General features: G+C 37.0%; 1 protein-coding gene across 1 annotated transcript in view; it reads left to right on the plus strand.

The window, feature by feature from the left end:
* Positions 1-798: 798 nt before the first annotated feature.
* LOC309510179 (NACHT, LRR and PYD domains-containing protein 3-like) overlaps positions 799-22,569 on the plus strand; it is a 43,652-nt gene continuing 21,881 nt past the window's right edge. Inside the window, exons 1-6 of the mRNA XM_082191234.1 lie at positions 799-877; positions 1,059-1,172; positions 3,963-4,076; positions 6,482-6,589; positions 6,678-8,468; positions 10,287-10,460. Coding sequence (XP_082047360.1) covers positions 828-877; positions 1,059-1,172; positions 3,963-4,076; positions 6,482-6,589; positions 6,678-8,468; positions 10,287-10,460 — 2,351 coding nt within the window. The 5' untranslated portion in view covers positions 799-827. The remainder of the gene's footprint in view (positions 878-1,058; positions 1,173-3,962; positions 4,077-6,481; positions 6,590-6,677; positions 8,469-10,286; positions 10,461-22,569) is intronic.

Genomic DNA, 22,569 nt, shown 5'->3' on the forward strand with positions numbered 1-22,569 from the left:
TTGCGCATCAAAACAAACTTGTCCTTCCTCCATCACGGTTGAACTCGCACTAGATCCAGCAAGGGTGAGCTAGAACTCTAGCTCCTCCCATTTGACGCTGCAGCGAATCCCCGCTCACTAAATTTAGCAAGGTGGAGCTGGAGCTCCAGAAAAGGGGGAGCTCGAGCTCTAGCTCCTCCCATTTGGCTCTGCATCGAGCACCATCTCACCTGCCTATTACGTCTCGTCTTTCCATTGGACTGGTTATACACGTGCTTCACGACGCAATCACGCAGGGCGTTCCCACCGCGTCTCGACGCAGCTGGAGTTCCCTTGAAAGGGAAGCTGATGTTTCGCCATGTAATCAGACAGTCGATTCCTAAGTTCCGATACAAAATAGTAGTAAGTATTTCACAGAAACTTTTATAAAACCGTAGACAGGAATGTGTGTACTAGCTACTTGATGGAAAAGATGGAGGAGTTTGTGAATCGGTTGGATATCTAGACTAAATATGGATCAAGGGGACTTTTTATGTCTTGAGGCCCTTTACAGGTGACGTCCACATTAATACTTTTTTTCTGAAAGGGCGTGTTTGACATTTTTCATCCTGTAGTAAAGGAACAGGGTTTCTTTTGTGTATCGTGCTGTAAGTTAGGCTATGTGATGATTTTTCAAATTACTTTTTTGAGTGAACGCATCGATGTCATTATCTATTTACCTCCAACTCTCATGATCAGATCATTGATAAAGATGTTTAATTAAGTTTAATTACTTTAGTTTAGTGTTTGTTCGTCATTTACATCCAGTGTCAGTGGAGATCAGACTGTTTCAACTGTTCAGCTTCATCATGGATGACACACAAACATCCAGAGTTGAAGATTTTTCTCCAGTTTGCAGGTACTTTAAATTAATACATTAAATAACCCTTTATAGACCCATAATAAAAGAGATGTCTGTTTTAAATGAATTTCTTGAAAACAATGTCTAAACCCTCCTCAAGTGCTTTTCATCCAAACAGTATGAAGATCTTGCATATGATGATTATCATCAAAAACTAATTAAATCTGTTCTGTTATAGTTCAGTTCAGCAGGAGAGATCAGAACCAGCGCCCAGCTGTGTGTCTTCGAGGAGTGACAGGTCTATGGATTATCCAATACATTTTAAGAATGACAATACACAGACTGATCTCAGGTAGGCTACAACATTTCTTAAAGACATGATTAACATTTTAATATTATGGTGTTTTGTATTTTGTATTCATGATATTCATAATAGACATTGTCTTCACCTGATGCAAGAGAGACATATCTATGAGTGTTCCAATTTCATGGCTTGGAATCAGATAAATAGCATTTTATTGAAAGAGATGCTTATATTATTTTAAACACCCAGCTTTTGTGGACATTTTTTGTTGGTACCTGGGCGTTGTGGAATTGCAGGTAATGTGCAGCAGTGCTGCTGTGGCCTTACATGTATATTCAGAGCTCAAATAATGCCCTATTCTATATTCTGACCTCAAACCCATTATAACGTCCTCCAAAATGACTCCTCCAAAAATGACCAACAGATGGTATCAATGTAATACAATTAAAGGGGTCATATGACGGTTCTAAAAATAACATTATTTGGTGTATTTGGTGTAATGCAATGTTTATGCGGTTTTAGGTTAAAAAAACAAACAAACTCATTATTCTACACATACTGTACATTATTGTTGCTTCTCTATGCCCCGCCTTTCTGAAACGCGTTGATTTTTACAAAGCTCATCGTTCTGAAAAGCGCTGTGTGTGCTCTGATTGGCCAGCGATCCAGTACATTGTGATTGGCCAAAGAACCTTAAAGGGGTGGTATAATGCACTTTTCACAAGATGTAAAATAAATCTTTGATGTCCCCAGAGTGTGTATGTGACGTTTTAGCTCAAAATACCCCACAGATATTTTTATATAGCATGTTAAAATTGTCACTTTTTGAGGGTGAGCAAAAACGCAACTTCTTTCTTTGCGTATAAATTTGGGTGGTGTTATGAAACTCTGACCCCACACACTGACGTAGATTTGTGGGGGGGGGGGGTATTTGAACAAAGAGTTTTAAGCCTGGAACACACCAAGCCGACGGTCGGCCGTCGGGCAGTTTCCGTGCGTCGGCCGACTAAATCTTCTCAGTGTGTTCCGCACCGTCGGCTGAAATTGGTCCTCGTCGGCTTTGTAACGGCCGATTCGACATGTTGAATCGGCGTCGGGCCGTCGGTGAAAGAGGGAACTCTGATTGGCTGTTCAGCTTAGTGACCGAGTCAGTGCACGAGAATAATAGCAAAATAGCGAGCAAAGTCAAAACGGTACAGATAGAAGGCTGTTCTAATGATATGTCATCTTATCTGAGTGTTCCTTGGCGAATATTTCAATATTAACACGAGAGGAGTGGAATAAAGACAGTGTTTAGCAGGATTCAGATTTATATTTTTTGTATATATTTTATAGTTTTCACATGATTTGATATAATTGTATTGACTAGTTTGTTAAATTCACATACTTTATCTGTTTGATTATTGTATTATATTTAATATAGTATATCTTAAGTTTAAACCATAACCGCATGCATATAAGATATACTATATTAAATATAATACAATAATCAAACAGATAAAGTATGTGAATTTAACAAACTAGTCAATACAATTATATCAAATCATGTGAAAACTATAAAATATATACAAAAAATATAAATGCAAAATATTGCAAAGGCTTCATACAACTTCATACAAGTTGCACTTTGCGTATCTTTGATATCAGAATATGAGGACGTGATTCCATCAGAATTTTCTACAGCCTGTCAAGGTACAACTGTGGAAACCACTCAGATGCTCCCTCCAGTGCACCAGAGTATGGAGATTTACCCTTATTAGCTGATCATTCTGATTATGTTCAAGATGGACATGCACATTTCTATCATAGCCCTCCTCTGAGAAAACCTAGCGATACGTTTTTTTCAATCTCATCTGAAATGATCAGTGTTGGGGGTAACGCATTACAAGTAACATGCATAACGCATTCAGATGACTTTTTTGATGTTACAAGTAAAGTAATGTGTTACAAGTAACATGCATTACCTAATCAGATTACTTTTTGATGTTATGAGTAAGGAAACGCATTACAAGTAACATTGCGTAATCAGATTACTTTTTGATGTTATGGGTAAAGAAACGCATTACAAGTAACATGCATTACGTAATCAGATTACTTTTTGTTATGAGTAAAAAAACGCATTACAATAACATGCATTACGAAATCAGATTACTTTTTGATCTAACAAGTAAAGTAATGCATTACAAGTGTCATACATTATGTCATACATACACTTTTTTCGATGTCAATGAAAATTACATTCTGAATGGGTGGATATTCCGGAGCAACTTGGCATGTCTGACTGACCCTTGGCCATCTTGCCTTGGAGGAGGAAAAAATCGAAACACAAAGGCTTGCCACTTGGTTGCAATTTATAGGATGATGCACCAGGGTCCAATGAAGAGGCTGATGTGCAACTTTGCCATAAAAACCCGTGCAAATTCAAGAAAATGCTTTTTTAATAACTGTCCACTGTAGTGACCACTATGCGTGAAAGGGTTAAGGTTTTACACTTTGAGCTTTGTAACTCTGCAGATCTTATACTTGCACTAAGAGCATAACACACTAAAGAAAAAGGAAAACAAGAAATGGCATCATATGACCCCTTTAAACTTTATGAAATTAATCCTGTTGTTGGTAGAAAACATTGTTTCTACTCAATTCATGGGACCAAATCATCTGCACATATTGCCAAATGAAATAACCTTTTATAGGCCCATAATAAAAGAGATGTCTGTTTTAAATGAATTTCTTGAAAACATTGTCTAAACCCTCCTCAGGTGCTTTTCATCTAAACAGTATGAAGATCTTACATATGATGATTATCATCAAAAACTAATTAAATCTGTTCTGTTATAGTTCAGTTCAGCATGAGAGATCAGAACCAGCGCCCAGCTGTGTGTCTTTGAGGAGTGACAGGTCTATGGGTCATCTTAGAGATTTTAAGAATGACGATACACAGACTGATCTCAGGTAGGCTATAACATTTCTTAAAGGAGTCATGACCTGTAATTTTCACTTTTCCAGGAGAATCAATGTATGTTATGATTGCCTAACGATTATACACTGGCCGGGAAGCCGATATTTAAAAGTGAAGCGTTTGTTTACCCCTGGGTTCGTAAACCAGCCCACGTGCACGCGCACTCAAATACGAGATTTTAATTTCTGCCCCGACTTGACGTCAAGACGGGGCAGGATATACCATATATGGACACCGCAGACCTATGCTGCAGGAAGCCCGCCCTGCCCCTCTCCCCCTCATATTCAGTCGCGAAAGATGCAGAAACGTAGTGCACACGTGAGTTCCTCTGTTGTTGACTGCCAGAATCAACATGTAAATGTGTTTTCTCTCCCAAGAACGGACCAAGCTGTCAGGGACCAGTGGATTAAATTCATTTTTAATGACGCGGTTCCTACAACTTCCCACTGGCTTAACGTTAGGTGTCTGTGTTAATCATTTTACGCCGGAATCGTTCATATATTATACATGTATATTATATAACTATGACAACATATAATTGTATTGATTTTTTTTATAGAATAGATAAGGATAGATAAATAAAACAAACAGTCAAGTAATAATAAACATAAAGAAAAAGATCACGTTACATGTCTGTAGAAGAAAAATATTGAATGTCTAAAAAACCACAACGTGAAACAAGGCAAAAACACCACATGATAGCAAACGGTGATCTCAATAACCACTGTAAGCTGATAAAAAAAAGTAGACTACATCTCCGTTAATGTAATCTACATTAAATAAAAGGTAGCCTATAATGTATGTCTCAGTCAAAATGATTGTCTTTACCATTCAGAGACATCTTGATGTAGACGTCCTTCCATCGACTCTACATCTTCCCTTTCCAGCTCAGGTTCAGAGTCTGGCTCATACATATACGGTTGAATTCCGTAGGTCGCGGCCAGGTCGGGTTCATTCACAACTTGCACCATGATATCATTTTGGAATGATATGCTGAAGTTACCTGCGGTGTCAACCCCCCTCCTTCCTGCCACCAATCAACGCGCCACTCATTTGCATTATTAAAATGACCGTCCACGACAGCCAAAATATCGCATCAGATCTCGCGAGACAATAATGCCTTCAGAAATAAGGGTCAGAGGAGCTCTGTGTTTATTTTTTTTTTCAACTTTTCTTTTTTAGAAGGGCCTGAAAGACTATAATAGAGCGTGGGGATCCAAGGTAATACTAGGTTATGACTCCTTTAAAGACATTTAAATATTTTAATGAAAGAGATTTTTGAATAGTCAGTTGCAAATTCTTAAAATATGAAAACATACTTACTCACACAGAGTGTGTGAGTCAGAAGCGCCAGAATGTACAAGCAAATATGGAATTGCCCCACTTTTTAGAATCAGCTTTGTGCACGGCCTGCCTTGTACTCTCGCAGGGTCTGGAAACAGTCCTCCGAAAATTGCGCATCACACAGTCGAATATTTTAGTTGTACTGTTCTGGAACAGTTGTAAATAAAGCTCAAGCACTGTTTTCTAATTGTTTCCTCTTTTGGAAGGCCAAACTCATTTAGTTTGGCTTTCGCAGCGAAAAACACAGTGTCTCCACGACATGGCGGCGCTGGCGGCAACAATAATACAGCGAGAACAAAAGTTACGCCTTCTTTCTTTGCGTATACATTTATTTATGAAACTCTGCCCCCACACACTGACGTAGATTTGTTGGGGCGTGTTTGAACAAAGAGTTTTAGGAAGTCGTGGCTGAGCCTTAACTTTTATAAAGAATATATTTTAAGGTTTTACACTTTGAGCTTTGTAACTGCAGATCTTATACTTGCACTAACAGCATAACACACTAAAGAAAAAGGAAAACAAGAAATCACATTATTTGATCTTTAAACTTTATGAAATTAATCCTGTTGTTGGTCCACTATCTTTAAAGCAGATTTTAACGGAATGCGGTGGTTTTAACTCCTCTAGGACTCTGATTTTATTCTGTTGATTCGTGATTTTATTTAATGAAGTGAGGCCGAATTAGTTTAAAAACTTTTGTAAATTTAGTTTTTAGTTTATTTCTCTTTATATTTTGCTACTTTTATTCTCACCATTAAAATAGCTCTGATGATGTTAAATTATAAGCAAGCAATCAATAATATATTATTTTAATATAATATTTACCATATATAAAAAGCTTTCTCAAGCTAACACAAAGTTTATCTTGACAAACTTTTTTTTTAATAGTTTTTGTTTTTAGTATTACAGTTGTGGCCTTGAGCAGTTGATTTAATAATAAGTGCATTTACTTATTATCTGTTTTCAGAGGGTGACAGTGAATTATTAAGGTAATATAAAACAAATCCACCAATATCAGAGTGTCTGATTCTTGATTCTCTTCATGATGTTTAAGGTCAATCCCATCACAAAGATCAGCAGTAACAAAACCCGTCTGTAAGAAGAATGACCAGCCTATGAATCAACTACAGGACTTTAATGAAAACAGGTATGCTAGTGTCAGGTAAAGTAAACAAACACAACATTTTACATTTATTACATTTATCATTTATATTTAACTTATGTAATACCATGTTATTTTAATTTTACAGCCATGAAGTCCTGAACACATTTAGATCAAAACTGATGGAGAAGTTTAAGCGTCTGAATGAGGGAACAGCAAAACAGGGAAACCCAACACTCCTGAATGAGATCTACACAGAGCTCTACATCACAGAGGGTGACAGTGGAGAGATCTGTAATGAACATGAGGTGAGACCGATTGAGACACAATCCAGGAGAGCAGCAACAGAGGACAAACCCATTAAATGCAATGACATCTTTAAACCTTTACCTGGACAATACAAACCCATCACAACTGTGCTGACAAAGGGAGTCGCTGGCATTGGAAAAACAGTCTCTGTGCAGAAGTTCATCCTAGACTGGGCTGAAGGCAAAGTGAATCAGGACGTCCAGCTCATATTTCCACTACCTTTCAGAGAGATCAATCTGATGAAGGGCGAAACATTCAGTCTTTCAGATCTTCTTCATGTGTTTTTCCCTGAAACAAAAGAAATGGAAATATCCAGTGACAAATATAAAGTGTTGTTCATCTTTGATGGTCTGGATGAGTGTCGTCTTCCCTTACATTTTCAAAGGAATGAGACTCTACGAGATGTAAACAAAAAGAAATCAGTGGACGTACTGCTGACGAACCTCATTGCGGGGAATCTGCTTCCCTCTGCTCTGATCTGGATCACCTCTAGACCAGCAGCAGCCGATCTCGTCCCCTCTGAGTGTGTCCATCGAGTGACAGAGGTACGAGGCTTCAATGAGCCACAGAAGGAGGAATACTTCAGGAAGAGAAACAGTGATCAGAGTCTGGCCAATACAATCATCTCACACCTGAAGTCATCAAGGAGCCTCTACATCATGTGCCACATCCCAGTGTTCTGCTGGATCTCAGCCACTGTTCTAGAGAAGATGTTGAGTGAAGCAGAGAGTGGAGAGATTCCCAAGACTCTCACTCAAATGTACACACACTTCCTGATCCTTCAGTCCAACATAAAACATGAGAAGGACTATAAGAAGAACCTGACAGATGAAGACATGATCCTCAAACTGGGGAAAGTGGCTTTTCAGCAGCTTGTGAAAGGCAATGTGATCTTCTATGAGAAAGACCTGAGAGAGTGTGGCATTGATGTGACAGAAGCATCAGTGTACTCAGGATTGTGCACTCAGATCTTCAGAGAGGAGTCAGGCCTGTATCAGGCGAAAGTCTTCTGCTTTGTTCACCTGAGTGTTCAGGAACATCTAGCAGCTTTATATGTGCATCTCTGCTTCACAAACAACAACAGAAATGTATTTGACCCAGTCTCTGAACCAGGTTTGTTGTTTGTATTAAAGGACTGGTTTCAACTTATGTTTAAACATGTTTCATTTTCTGAGCTCCATGAGAGAGCCGTGAATGAGGCTCTACAGAGTAAAAATGGACATCTGGACCTTTTCCTGCGCTTCCTTCTGGGTTTGTCAGTGGAGTCTCATCAGATTCTCCTCCAGGGACTAATGACACTGAGAAGGAGTTCTGACAGCAATGAGAAAACAGTTGAGTACATCAAGGAGAAGATCAGGACCATTGACTCTCCAGAGAAATCCATCAATCTGTTCCACTGTCTGAATGAACTGGGTGACCAGTCACTAGTGGAGGAAATACAACAGTATCTGAAATCTGGAACAATAAGTGAAGCCAGACTCTCTTCATCTCAGTGGTCAGCTGTAGTTTTTGTGTTGTTGACATCAGAGAAGAGTCTGGAGAAGTTTGATATTAATACATTTGTTGGAGAAAACAATAAAGCTGAAAAACTGAAGGTTCTTCAGAAGCTGCTGCCCGTGATTAAAGTTCAGTAAGTATCAGTGAAAACGATCACTTTACTGTTAAAACAAAAGAAAATCAAAAGATCATAAATCTAAGAAACATACAAACATTTATTGTATCAGTAATAGGAGCAATATGGCAGCATACTTGTTTTTATTGTTTTTCTGAGTTTTAAAAATTTGAATTTATCTATTTTATTGACGGGAATAATGACGGGGAGATGTGATTGGGAAACAATACAAGCTGACTCAAACTTGTGTTAAAGCACCTGACAGCCAATGTCTTCAACATGAGGATTCATTTAAAATAAACAAGTTTAATGTTACAAATGAATTAGTACTTAAACCATTTATATGGATTTGATCCATGTTAAAAGTTAATTCTTTATTGTTGCAAATTTGACAATGAAACTTGACTACTTAGTTGAGGTTTTCATTAAAGGGTTAGTTCATCCAAAAATGAAAATTATGTAATTAATGACTCACCCGCATGTCATTCCAAGCCCGTAAGACCTCCGTTCATCTTCGGAACAGTTTAAGATATTTTAGATTTAGTCCGAGAGCTTTCTGTCTCTCCATTGAAAATGTATGTACGGTATACTGTCCATGTCCAGAAAGGTAATAAAAACATCATCAAAGTAGTCCATTTGACATCAGTGGGTTAGTTAGAAGTTTGACCACACACATGACCAGCGTCGGCCAATAGTGAGCTTACGTGTGACGTATAACACAGAAGCGCTACGCTGTTACACTACGTGAACTAACTCGAGGCCCAGAGAGAAGGAAATTAAAAGTGGAATAAAGTCTTTTTTTTTTCTTTTTTTTTGCACAAAAAGTATTTTCGATGCTTCAAAAACTTCTAACTAACCCACTGATGCCCCATGGACTACTTTGATGATGTTTTTATTACCTTTCTGGACATGGACAGTATACCGTACATACATTTTCAATGGAGGGACAGAAAGCTCTCGGACTAAATCTAAAATATCTTAAACTGTGTTCCGAAGATGAACGGAGGTCTTACGGGCTTGGAACGACATGAGGGTGAGTCATTAATGACATCATTTTCCTTTTTGGGTGAACTAATCCTTTAACATTTTAAGTATTACATTTTAAACAGACAAACAAAGCCCAACTCTTATAATAGAGGTAAACAACATCAACTGGATAGAGCCAAAGACTGGACTAAAAAGGCAAAGGTCAAAATCTATAAATATGACATCATAATATATATAATAAAGCATGTATAATATGACATAATAAAGCACAAATGTTATTTTTAAAAAAAGGCTATCATGGTTGAGATATCAGTTGATGGTTGTAAAATTCTTGTCATGGGAATAATTTTTCTTAATTATATGCTAGACAAAGAGAGTGATTTATCACTGATCCAGTTTTATAAAGTAGTTTTCCTGGCAACAACGGACAAAAAATGTAATATTCATATAGCATGTTTATTGGTTATTCACCTGCAAGGGAGGCCAAGAATTCTAGCCCAAGAATGCAGTCTTACATTTAGAGCAAAGCGTGGAGTTAGTTGGTTTAATTTTATGTTGTATATGTCGTGTCTGTTCAGAATCTTGTTCTTTTGCACACTGAGAGTTTGTTATCCTGAGTCCACACCATGTCCCATTTGTCTTTTATTCACACTTAACTCTCTCCAATTGTAATCTGTGACACCATTACCTCAAGGTTCCTGAGTAATTTTGAGACAATGCCATCCATTGGTGACCAAGTGCAGTGTGTTCTTTACTCAATCTACAAATTGTCTATTTTTTCTCAATTTTCTATTGCTTTTTGTTTTCAGTTCATAGTGTTTACCAAGTATGATTTTCATCTCTCTACAGTTTGAGTGATTGTGGAGTCACAGAGAAAGATTCTGCTGCTCTGACTTCAGTTCTGATATCAAACCCCTCACAACTGAGAGAACTGGATCTGAATAATAGAAACCTACGAGATCCGGGTGTGAAGCTTCTCTCTGTTGTACTGAAGGATCCTGACTGTAAACTGGAGAAACTCTGGTAAGATCATCTACAGTATATCATAGTCAGACATGTTAATGTCTTCTGTAAGACTAAATCAGGGTTCCACAAATCTGGCACTGGAGGGCCACTGCCTTACTGAGTTACTTACCTTACTAAACTCTGCAGGACAGCGGCACTTCAAAACCGGATTTGAGGAACCCTGGACTAAATTCTTTGATGTAAATTTTAGGACTACCCCGCAGAAAATAAATTTCTTTCTCCGTATTTTTGTCTTCTTTTCTTTTTTGTATTCTTAATTTAAGATAAATTTAGCACAATAACTTAAAATGTTAAGTCTTGTATACTGAAAAATTGCTTATGTATCTTGATTTAAGAATTTTTAGATATTAGATATTCAGACTACGTCTGGATCGGATTCAGAAGTTCAAGTCCAACAACACCCCCAAAGCTTCACAGTCCTATACCTCGTCCTGCGTCGACATTTCATCAAGTAACATTAGGCAGTTTTGATTTTACATATGCGTCTGCTGACATACGTGACCCGTTCTGGCAAAATGAGTCGCAATGAGCAAATGTTCATGACTGAGCTACACCTGTTTGACTTTAATTGTCAAAGTCAATTTTGAGAAAAATCGAGTTAAACGTTTTCTGAAGGTTCCAAAACAAAATCATCTACCAACCATACCTTAAGATCTCTGGTAATAACACCAATTTTTTTATTTTCCCCCATGGTACCACAATTGTTTGATTAACATTAATGAAAAAGACAGCCTATATATTCAGACCTACTGTACTGCATGGGTCTAATATAATGTTACACATCAGATGTTTTTCCCCAACAGTTAACCAAATGTTCACTTAACCCTCTGGGGACCAAAAACGCGCCCGCGCGTTTTGCTGGTTTTTTTTTTTTAGCAATGAAAATAAACACTAAATGCTCTGTTAATTTTGATCTTTCATTTTCGTGTAATACATCAATCGATCCTGTTCAGTTTCTATTTTTTTTCTGTATATTCACAATAAAAATAAAGTGTTTTGCTTTTTGACAAATAAAGAAACTTTAACATGATGCGATTTCTGCCTTCTCTCTGTCAGTGAACTCCCGTTTGAAACGCGTTCGAAAATGATCTATAACTCTGCGAAAATTCAGTCAAACAGGCAAACAGACCCACGGGCATAAAGCTTGAGATCGCAGCTTTTAAATGAAGTAATTTATATAAAAAACAAATATTATCAGCTTCTGTAATCTGTATAAAAAGAGAGCGACTCCAGTCGAGCTCATTATGAGCCATTCAAAAGTAATTTGACCACGCCCCGGAGAGCGCGTGCTATTCAAACGCAAATTCTGAGAACCATTTCAGTCTGTGAAACGCCCCCACATCAGCTGTAAACAAAGAGGCATAATATAGCCTACCTTATGGAGAAAATTTTCCGTGCTGATATGAGGAGCAGATCCCGCTGAGGAGTGAGGTAGGCTAAGTTATCCTTTCTCAAGTGTTAATGTGGAATAACGTTATGGAATAACGTTGTAGGCTTATGTAAACAAAAAGATGAATCGCGTTTCTATAATATGAATCGCGTTTCTGTGAGATGAATGAAGGGTACATATTTGTAAAGACTGTTTAGCCTAAATATGAATCGCGTTTCTGTGAGATGAATGAAGGGTACATATTTGTAAAGAGTGTTTAGCCTAAATATGAATCGCGTTTCTGTGAGATGAATGAAGGGTACATATTTGTAAAGAGTGTTTAGCCTAAATATGAATCGCGTTTCTGTGAGATGAATGAGTGAAAGAATAAACTGTGTGTGTGAAAGAATAAACTGCTTTTACAGTTACAGTTACTGCGTTACAGTCAGGCGAAGTATGAAAGACAACATTTTGTTGACTAGATTTGGGTACAGTTTTTACTGTAGAATATACTGTCACATCAAATAAGCTTTTCTGCTCATATATATAAAATACTATTTTGTCAAAAATAAAGTCATAGACTAAGATGTTCCAATGTTGGCTATATTCAAACTAATGAATACATATGATAAAATGTAGGCCTATAATCTTTTTTTTTTTTTTTTTACAAAGAAAGAGTACTTTTTTGCAGAAATATTGCTGAAATTGTAATTATTGTTGTAATTGTAACCTTTTTAATAAAATAGCAAAACATATTTACAAGATAGATGTAAGCAAAATCTTAAATGGTCAATATAAGTCTTCTTCAAAATATATATTTTGTCCTTGCATTGTGGCTCAGTCAGTGTCACACCTGAATGAATGGCTAATTATGCAGAGTCATTATGCAGAGTGGGTGGGACTAAGGTGTAAACTACTCCTCCCCCTCGCATATTGGCTTTCCAAGCAAAACCTGTTTTACACCATTTAAATCAATGTATTTTTTTTTGTGAACGATAAAGCAAGACTATTTTCACATAATTTTGAAGCTAGAACTGAAAGGGACAACATCCATTAGTCAAAAGTCTTGTGGGCACATATTTTGTATGAGTTTTGTGGTCTTATTTCAGCAACTTTCATTTTTATTTTTTTAACCCTCTGGAGTCTGAGCGTTTTTTTGGGCCCTGGGGGTGTTCTGACATGCCCTGACATTTGTGCTTTTTTCAGTTGCTTATGAACATATTAATGGCAAAGGTGTAAATTCACTCTATATAGCACAAACAGGACTACAATAATATGTGAGCCACATGTATGTACATGTTTTCATTTTTGAGAGAATAATGTTTATGCGTGGTTATCGAAAAAACTAAAAATTAAAATTTTTGAAATAAGACCACAAAACACATACTAAATATGTGGCAATAAGACTTTTGACTTATGGATGTCGTCGCCTATAGTTTTTTCTTCAAAATTATGTGAAAATAGTCTTGCTTTATCGTTCACATAAAACCATACATTGATTTAAATTGATGTAAAACAGGTTTTGCTTGGAAAGCCAATATGCGAGGGGGCGTGAACGAGGAGTGGTTTACACCTTAGAATACACCCACTCTGCATAATGATGAGCCATTCACTCAGGTGTGACACTGACTGAGCCACAATGAAAGGACAAAAGATATATTTAGAAGAAGACTTATATTGACCATTTAAGATTTTGCTTACATCTATCTTGTAAATATGTTTTGCTATTTTATTAAAATGGTTACAATTACAACAATAATTACAATTTCAACAATATTTCAAGTGTACTCTTTCTTTGTAAAAAAAAATGATTATAGGCCCTACATTTTATCTATGTATTCATTAGTTTGAATATAACCAACATTGGAACAGCTAACATCTTAGTTGATGACTTTATTTTTGACAAAAATCGTATTTTATATATAGAAATGGCTAAACAAAAGCTTATTTGATGTGGCAGTATATTCTACAGTAAAAACTGTACCCAAATCTACTAAACAAAATGTTGTCTTTCATATTTCGTCTGACTGTAACGTTGTTTTCATGAAATATTAGGGCATATTGTTAATTTGCAGTTTAATACGTTGCTTATACAAATAGCCTACATTTTATTTCAACATTCAGTCGATGTTTACTTATCTCAGTATAGCAATACAGTTTGCTAAAACATCATCATTCATTCACACACGCGATTTAAATTTAAACTGTCTTTGCCAGCTGTGGTAAACAGCGCGCATTCATGCCGTTTATTCATTCATAAACAGAAACCCACGTGAAGAAATTCACGTGAGAAGGAAAAAACTTACTTGTATTCCTCAGCTCGCTCCTCGATATACCCGCACTTCTGAGGGACATTTTCGATTAGTATTATTCCTCACAGCGCTGCAAGACGGTGTAAACAATGATCTAAATAAACGTGTGTGTTTTCTCGAGCTGATGGGGGCGTTCACAGGATTGCCCCAGCCATTTGCGTTTGAATAGCGCGCGCTCTCCGTGGGCGGGGCCGATTATAACGTAATGAGATGAGATGAGCTCGACTGGAATCGCTCTCTTTTAATACAGATTTCACAAGATGAGAATAATTGTTTTTTTATATAAATGACTTCATTTAAAAGAAGAGAATTCAAGCTTCATGCCTGTCTGTCTGTATGTCTGTTTGACTGAGTATTCGCGGAGTTATTGTTAATTTTCGGACGCGTTTCAGAATGGACTTCACTGGCAGAGAGAAGGCAGAACTCGCTTCGTGTTTATTTTTCTTTATTTGGCAAAAAGCACAACACTTTGTTTTTATTGTGAGTATACACAAAAATAATACACATTTAACAGAATCGATTGATGTATGAAACTCCTATGGAAAATCAAAGTCAACAGAGTATTTATGAGTTTCTTTTACACTAATAAAAAAAAAGCGAGCTGGTATCGCCGGCGATACCGTAGACCTCAGGGGGTTAAATAACCACGCATAAACATTATTCTCTTAAAAATACAAACATCTACATACATGTTGCTTGCATATTATGGTAGGCCTGTTTGTGCTATATAGAGTGAATTTACACCTTTGCCATTAACATGTTTATAAATAACTGAAAAAAGCACAAATGTCAGAGCATGTCAGAACATCTCAAGGGCCCCAAAAACAGCTTGGTCCCCAGAGGGTTAACACATAGCAGATTATGTTTGCTTGAATAATCGCCAAGACAGATATTTTGAAACACTGTAATTCTGTGTAGGTATAAGTGTATATCGGGATCACGCGCTGTCTGAGGCGTCTTTGAGGCACGCTTCGGATGTGTCAGTCAGTGTGGGTAAAATCATTTTGTTTAAATCAGTATGAGTTTGAAAATCACATTTCATTGGTTCTAGAGGTGGGAATTGGCAAAAATTTGACAATCCGATAGTATTGTGATATTTGGGCCACGATTCGATATTATTGTGATTCTTAACATATTGCGATACAGCAAGTATTGCGTTTCGATTCTGCGATATATTGCGATTCATGTCCCCCATATTATTCAAAGGCATTACAAAAAATTTGGATAATAAGACTGCTCAACTCACTTCAAATGTCACATTAAATCTGTGAACATCTTCTACACATTTACTGAAGTGCAACTTAGGAGGGAAGTGCAAAAACTTTGTCCTTGAACATTCAGGACACAGGACCTTATTACAGAACGTAATTATATGAACGCGTCACCACCGCATTAGCACCAAAAACATGGATATTTTATTTTAGAGAATAATTACACAACCTATTCGATATTCTATAATTCATTAATTAAATAAACTAATCGAATATTCAAAAATCGTGACTCATCCCTGCATGTAATCTCTTGTTTTTTCCCCTCAAATCTTCAGTCACGTCTCAATTTTCTAAGGGGATTATAAACGTTTCTTCCTTGGTTCGCTTTTAATTAGGCCTATTATATTCAGATTCTTTACTGTGGTAAAGTAGAAAAACGTTGTTGGACAGATAGCCTACATTTTTACTTGCACGTCAGATTCATTTTAACACAGTTTTTGCTTGTTATTAGACATGCAAGGCGCGTCAAGTTTATTTGTAAAGCGCGTTTCACACGCGCGGGTGATTTTTAGTCTCGCTCTCTCTGGCAACGCAATTTAGGTCACAAATAGGTCAAAAATGAAAGTCATATTGACGTTGATGTCAATTTGATGTCAAGATTTTGACCTCTGCTGATGTCATTTTGCCAAACAAAAAGGTGAAATGCATGGCCGTACACTTATTACCAGCTTCACTTAAAACGAACCAGATTTACTCCAGATTTGGTGGTTAGCGTTTGCTTTAGTTGGGCTCTTGACGCTTGACTTTTTAATATAATAATGTCTCTGGCTGCTATAATTGTGTGTTTATAAAGCACAATTGTTGTAGCAAAAAAAGCCATGAGAAAATGAGATCAGGTGATGTTGGCTGTTTATTGATGATGATGACGATATCATCATGTAATTGCCTGAATCCCTGATCTTTTTCTGGGTCTAATGTTTTGATCATATTGGACTTGTGGTTTTAATATTGTTTTATAATAGAAGCCATTTAATTTTACAGCATGAGAGTAATGTTGTTTATCAAATAATGTAAAGGATTTTAAAAGCATTTAAAGCATTAAACTTTTTCCTCTACATTATTACTTAGCCATCAGTGTATGACTCTCAACAATGGTGACAGTCAATGAAATGCTTCATGCTGCAGTGCATGCTGGGTACCACCAATCAAAACTCACCCTTATCTCCCAGCATGCATTGCGGCTTTAACAAATTATGCAGCTGGATTTTTTATAGCTTGTTTTATGCTCAGAGTTGATCTGATTATCTGGATATTTTGTTTGAATGTCACCATTGTTGAGATTCATATGCTGTTTCTTGATGTCTGTGTGCGTCTAAGTAATGCCATAGATGAAAGGTTTTTGTGCACTAAATACTAGTTTTTAAAAACCAAGTATATTATTTGATAAACAACACTGCTAGACATGACTTCTTTTGCCATTAATGATTATGAATAAAACAGTTTTAAAATCACAAGTCCTATATAATCATAGCATTAGACATTGAATAAGATCAGGGATTCAGGCAATTACATGATGATATCGTCATCATCATCAATAAATAGCCAACATCACCTGATCTCATTTTCTCATGGCTTTTTTTGCTACAACAATTGTGCTTTATAAACACACAATTATAGCAGCCAGAGAAATTTTTATATTAAAGGTCCCATATTATGCAACATTCACTTTTGCATGCTGTTTGGACATAAATGTGTGTTGGCAGTGTGTGTACAGAACCACCCAATAGTGATAAAAATCCACTCACTCCTTTTTTATTAATCCCCATAAATCATCAGCAGTGTCTCCCAACGACCTGTTTTCAGAATGCTGTTTTAGTGACGTCACTACAGCACAGGCCCCGCCCACGAGTGTTGACAGACACTGCCGTTTGAACATAGACCCGCCCTGATGGAGTTCACAGCTGCTGCACTGACGAGAATGTCTCCCAAGCGTTGTAAGTGTTGTGTGGCTGGATGTATTAATCCACATAGCTCTCTCTCTATTTACTCCCGAAATCTGAGGCAGCCGCTGAAGACGAGGTGGAATTATTTAGTTTTTTAAAGAAAATGCTCCCTCAACTCTACTGAAATTTGTTTATGTACTTGCGCACTTCTTATAACTTACTGTGTTTACAGTTCAGATAATTAACCAAATTATGCACAGCTGGAGATTAATCAGTAATCAACTCAATGACAGAGTATAAATTCACAGCAGACCTATCTCTGTTCATTGAAAGTTTGTCAGCATCCCTCCTCCACCCCATCTCCTCACTTCCAGTTCCATCTACACTTACCGACTGGGGGGAGTACTCTGGGTTCGGGCCTAACTCCGAGCTCGGAGCCCTCCCCCCGGACAGCACGCCAAATACGCATAAACTTATTGTACTAATTATATGTAGATGTGAACTCGTGAAACTTTATTAAACTCATCAGTATATGTTTGATCATCATTCGGACCTGGGGCTCGTTCTTCGTACGTCGCTAACTCAGTTAGCTGGATTTGATTGTTGGCGATTTGCAGAGGTGGAAGTAACGAATTACAACTACTCACGTTACTGTAATTAAGTCGTTTTTTTGGGTACTTGTACTTTTTTGAGTATATTTTTAAATCTGTAATTTTACTTGTACTCAAGTACATATTAAGCTAAGTAATCTACTTCGCTACTTGTAAAATCACATTTCGTTACTGAGTACAATTTGAATTGATATTCAAATCTTTGAATGGCATTTCGGTAGCCAATAAAAATATTCGATCGTAAACGGACCAATAAAACCCCTGATATTTGGACTGAATGAAAGCCGCCGCAGTCGCAGCAGGTTTTGAAGAGCTGATCATGAAGGAGGCGAGGAGCTCAGAGTGATTAATGGCTGGACTGAAAGTTTGGAACAACAAACTACATAGTAGTACTGTCAAAATATCTATATTTTGATACATATCAATACTGAAATATCTGTCAATACTCATTTTGGCCTATACACCAATACGATACCAGCTGCGTGTTCTCATTCTCTCATCTCAACGACAGCGAGTTTGACACACCCGCCTCCCCTCAGCGCGGGATTGCAGGTAGGCCTATTACGCATAATTTTATTAATACCTGCAAGTTTCTATGGCATATTTTAATGGCAAATGTCACGAACAATATTATAACGCGAGGGCACATTCATGTAATCGCAGAAAACTGGACGCGACCTCTCAAATGTAGGCTACGAATGAACTGGACTCGGATATTGAGTGTGCGCTCTCGGACTGTGTGTCATATCATGTGTAATCGCGAATCTCTCCAAGTGGTTCTCACTGCAGACTCAAATGACGTCCAGCTCCAATCTCTCCATGCTCTTGAATTAAACGCTGTCAAAAGTTATGAAAAATCTAGTCTTTTTGCAAATTAAATTCAGTTTGAATTGAAATCAAGCTTCCTCGTGCTGTGTGTGAGCTATTGCAACAGTTCACGTTACCCTATTGTAAAGACAAATACACTGAGTAAATATTAGATTATTGTAATGGTTATTGATCAATGTTTAAATATGTAAACAAAAGCCTGAATTAAAATCTCTCCTTATAAAGTGGACGTGTCTCTTCAGAAGACTTGAATTAAACTTTTCCATTCAAATAGATTACTGTTACAATGAGTGTTGTGCTTTTCAATGCTTGAAAATAATGATTGCCTTGACAAAATGGATGGACAAAAATGTAGATATTAAAATATTTAGTATGTAGTAGTTTTCCCGATGGTATTAAAAATTATAGGCTAGGCCTACTGAATATTGACATATTTCAAGGTGTCATATTGAAGTTAGAAATTCCAGTATCCACTAATTAATGTCCTTCGACAATAAGGTAAAAATGTGTTAAAAGTAGCTATTTTCTACATAAATCTATGATTTGGTTGTATATTTTTATTGGTAATGCATTAACTATCGCCAGCTAAAAAGTAATTAGTAACTAGTACTCCGAGTAGTTTTTGAGAAGAGTAATTTGTACTTTTACTTAATTACTTTTTTGACACCAGTACTTTTACTTGTAATTGAGTATTATTTCAGCAATGTAACGGTACTTGTACTTGAGTACAAATTTTCAGTACTCTTTCCACCTCTGCCGATTTGGCATGATCTTGGATTGTTTGGTTCTTCGACGCTCATCCTGGACTTGCTGTCATAGCAACAGGTGCGCAAACTTGAACCTGCTCGGGAGCAGGCTTATTTCATGTAAACAGGATTAGATCCCGGCTTCATAAGCGGAGCTGATACGGGAAGTCCAGCGCAGCGCGATAGTGCACTTTCTGAGATTGAAATTTTTTTCTCGTGACTCGTGAGATTGTCGTTTACATTATTAATTTGTTGGAAACGCACATTATTTTCGACTTGTCGGAGTCGGGCTTTAACTACAGCACAAACTGTTTGCATTGCCCTATGATTATTTGCGAGTGGCTCTTTCCTTTACACTATTGGAGCAGAGAACTTGATGGAAAGTGCCGTCTGTCGTGTCATTCGGAGTTTACCTGGCGCTTTTAGGTTTAAAAAATAGTTTTAGGTTTTTAAGACCCAATGTTGTAAAGCAGTTTTTTTTTTTTTTTTTTTTTTTTTTTTTGGCTATCATTTTTTATGAAGATCATGCAATCATGACCATGCCGATTACAGTATGTCACTCAGGCTTCACTAACGTCATTGGTACCATAGACTATAGGCTTCCATAGACTGCCATCAAGGCCTCACTGAAGGGGATTATGTGAACAGAAAGGGGGTTCACAATGTAAATGTGCAGCCCAGTTACTATTGGGAGTCTTAATATTCCAGATTAATAATATTATATCAAATAAAAAAAGTCAGTTGACTAAAATCTTCCATATCACAAATGTGAAAGCAAAATGGCCAGGATCTGTGCATGACTTAAGAATTTTCAGAGATTCACATTTATGCACATTATTTGAAAGTGGTAAGGAAAGTTCCACAATTAAATATCAAGCTCACTGTATATTACATACACTTATGCTGATCCTAACAGAACTGCATTTCTTCATAGGTGATTATGACATGTTCCTGCCTGCAGACAGGTGTTTTATGACCCCATTCCCTGACCCAAACCAGTTACAATGCAGTAGCCAGGACAAGGGCACACAATGAAATGAACTTTGGCTAACTAAAGGGAAGATTTCAGTGTCTGATAAGTCTGAGGTTTGCACACCTGACAGGGCCTGTGACATTGCTGCATGTGCCATATTACACAACATTGCCCCAAAAAAAAAAAAAAAAAAACCTTTTCATTATAATATAATGAAAAGTTTAATAAAAGACCAATATACTTAGTTCCTTGAGTTTTATTTCAATGGTTCTTTGTAAAGAAAAGCCAGTGGTCAAGTGCCTGCAACATCAGATAGACACATGCCTCATGCAACAAATAAAAAGGAAAAGTTGGCTATCCACTGCCCACCTGTAGGCCTATGTCTCCTCTGTCTGTGCAGACTCTTCTGTAGGCCTTTCTGTAGATGTGGAATCCTGCAACTTATATTGCTGCCATAAAGCATACAAGTATAAATTAAGTAAAGTTATTTATGCACTTGCAGGTAGGCTAGTTCCTCCATATGACAGTTATCTGAGAGGGTTTATTCACTGTCCAGTGAAATGGAAACAAATGGACATTACAAAGTCTTATACTTTCTTTCCTTTGGAAAGTTAGAAAAAAAATGTCCACTTACTGCACATATTTCAGCCACCACTTTCTTGGGAACAGATACAAGTGTTGGTGTATTATGTAAAAGTGCACAAAAGAGGAAAACACAATGTCATTATATGAACTACACTCTGGAAAAATATTTTTACATTAATATAAGTTTATTAGTTTTCACTTTCACAAGTCAAAGCAATTCATCATTACTCAAGATTTAACAGTTGAAATGACTATACAGCCTTAATTTAATGCAGCAAAAATTATTTTACAGTGTAGGCTACTAAGATCTTTTCTTCTTTTTTTTTTTTTTGCTCAGCCTTTTTCTTGGTTGCTTTTATAAACAGCCAACCATTTATTTAACAGTGTCTTTTATAAAAGAGACTATAATATAACAAAAAAATTACCATTATGTAGAATATTTTTGTACTTCACTTTTGTTTGTTCCCATGTTCTAGTGTGGTGACTCTGACATTACAATGAACAAAGTAATTATGCAATTATTCAAATACAAAAATATAGGCTAATAAGTGATAAAAAAACATCTAACATGGCCACTTCTAACGGATTTAAATTGTCTGCTACTTTTTGCCAGCCCTCTCTCCTGGCTTTTGCAGACTTTGAGGTGTTCCCTGGCGTTTTGCATTAAAACATTAAAATTCCGAATAAACTTCGACTATTAGTTCTTGCTCTGCTGCGGAGAAAAACTGTGCGCGCTCTTTGGCCATGCTGAACAGCCAATAGCAGCGTTGCTGATCAATGTTTCTACTATCGATACATGTCCCCTTTTAACCCAGCGCATGAACGCGCAATTATCTCAGATAACTCAATCCAGCGATACTAATCCTATCCGGCAAGTGTGTTCGAAGAACCGAGTTAGCCAGATCATGATTAGCACGATGATATTATCTTGGATGTGTCATTTGATCTCGGATGTAATAAGCAACGTACGAAGAACGAGCCCCTGGTCCGAAACAGCAGACTTGTAGGCTATTAATAGTGGATACATACAAGCAGATGACAAATACGTTATAACCGTAATACCTGTTCCATCTCTATACAGCACTCTGACTCTGTAGGCATTATTGTCCGACTCCGGGTCGAAATGAACACCGTTACTGAGAGTTTCTGATATTATTATCATCATTCCGTGAGATGAAATTGTCCTGAGACTGAGCGCGAGCTCATGAAGCTCCGCCCCCTGTGTCGTGCAGCAGCAGCTTATTTGCATTTAAAGGGCACACACTAAAACAGCGTGTTTTTCTGAGCCCCCAAAAATGACAATTTAAACATGCTGTAAAAAAATGATCTGTTGGGTATTTTGAGCTAAAACTTCACATACACACTCTGGGGACATCAGAGACTTATTTTACATCTTGTCAAAAGGGGCATAATAGGGGACCTTTAAAAAGTCAAGCGTCAAGAGCCCAACTAAAGCAAACGCTAACCACCATCATGGTGACTTTAAAATGCAAAATATGATTTCATTAAACCGGAAATTAAATAAAGT

Source organism: Leuciscus leuciscus (genome assembly GCF_965113295.1).
Source record: "Leuciscus leuciscus genome assembly, contig: SUPER_11_unloc_4, whole genome shotgun sequence".
Classification (NCBI taxonomy): domain Eukaryota; kingdom Metazoa; phylum Chordata; class Actinopteri; order Cypriniformes; family Leuciscidae; genus Leuciscus; species Leuciscus leuciscus.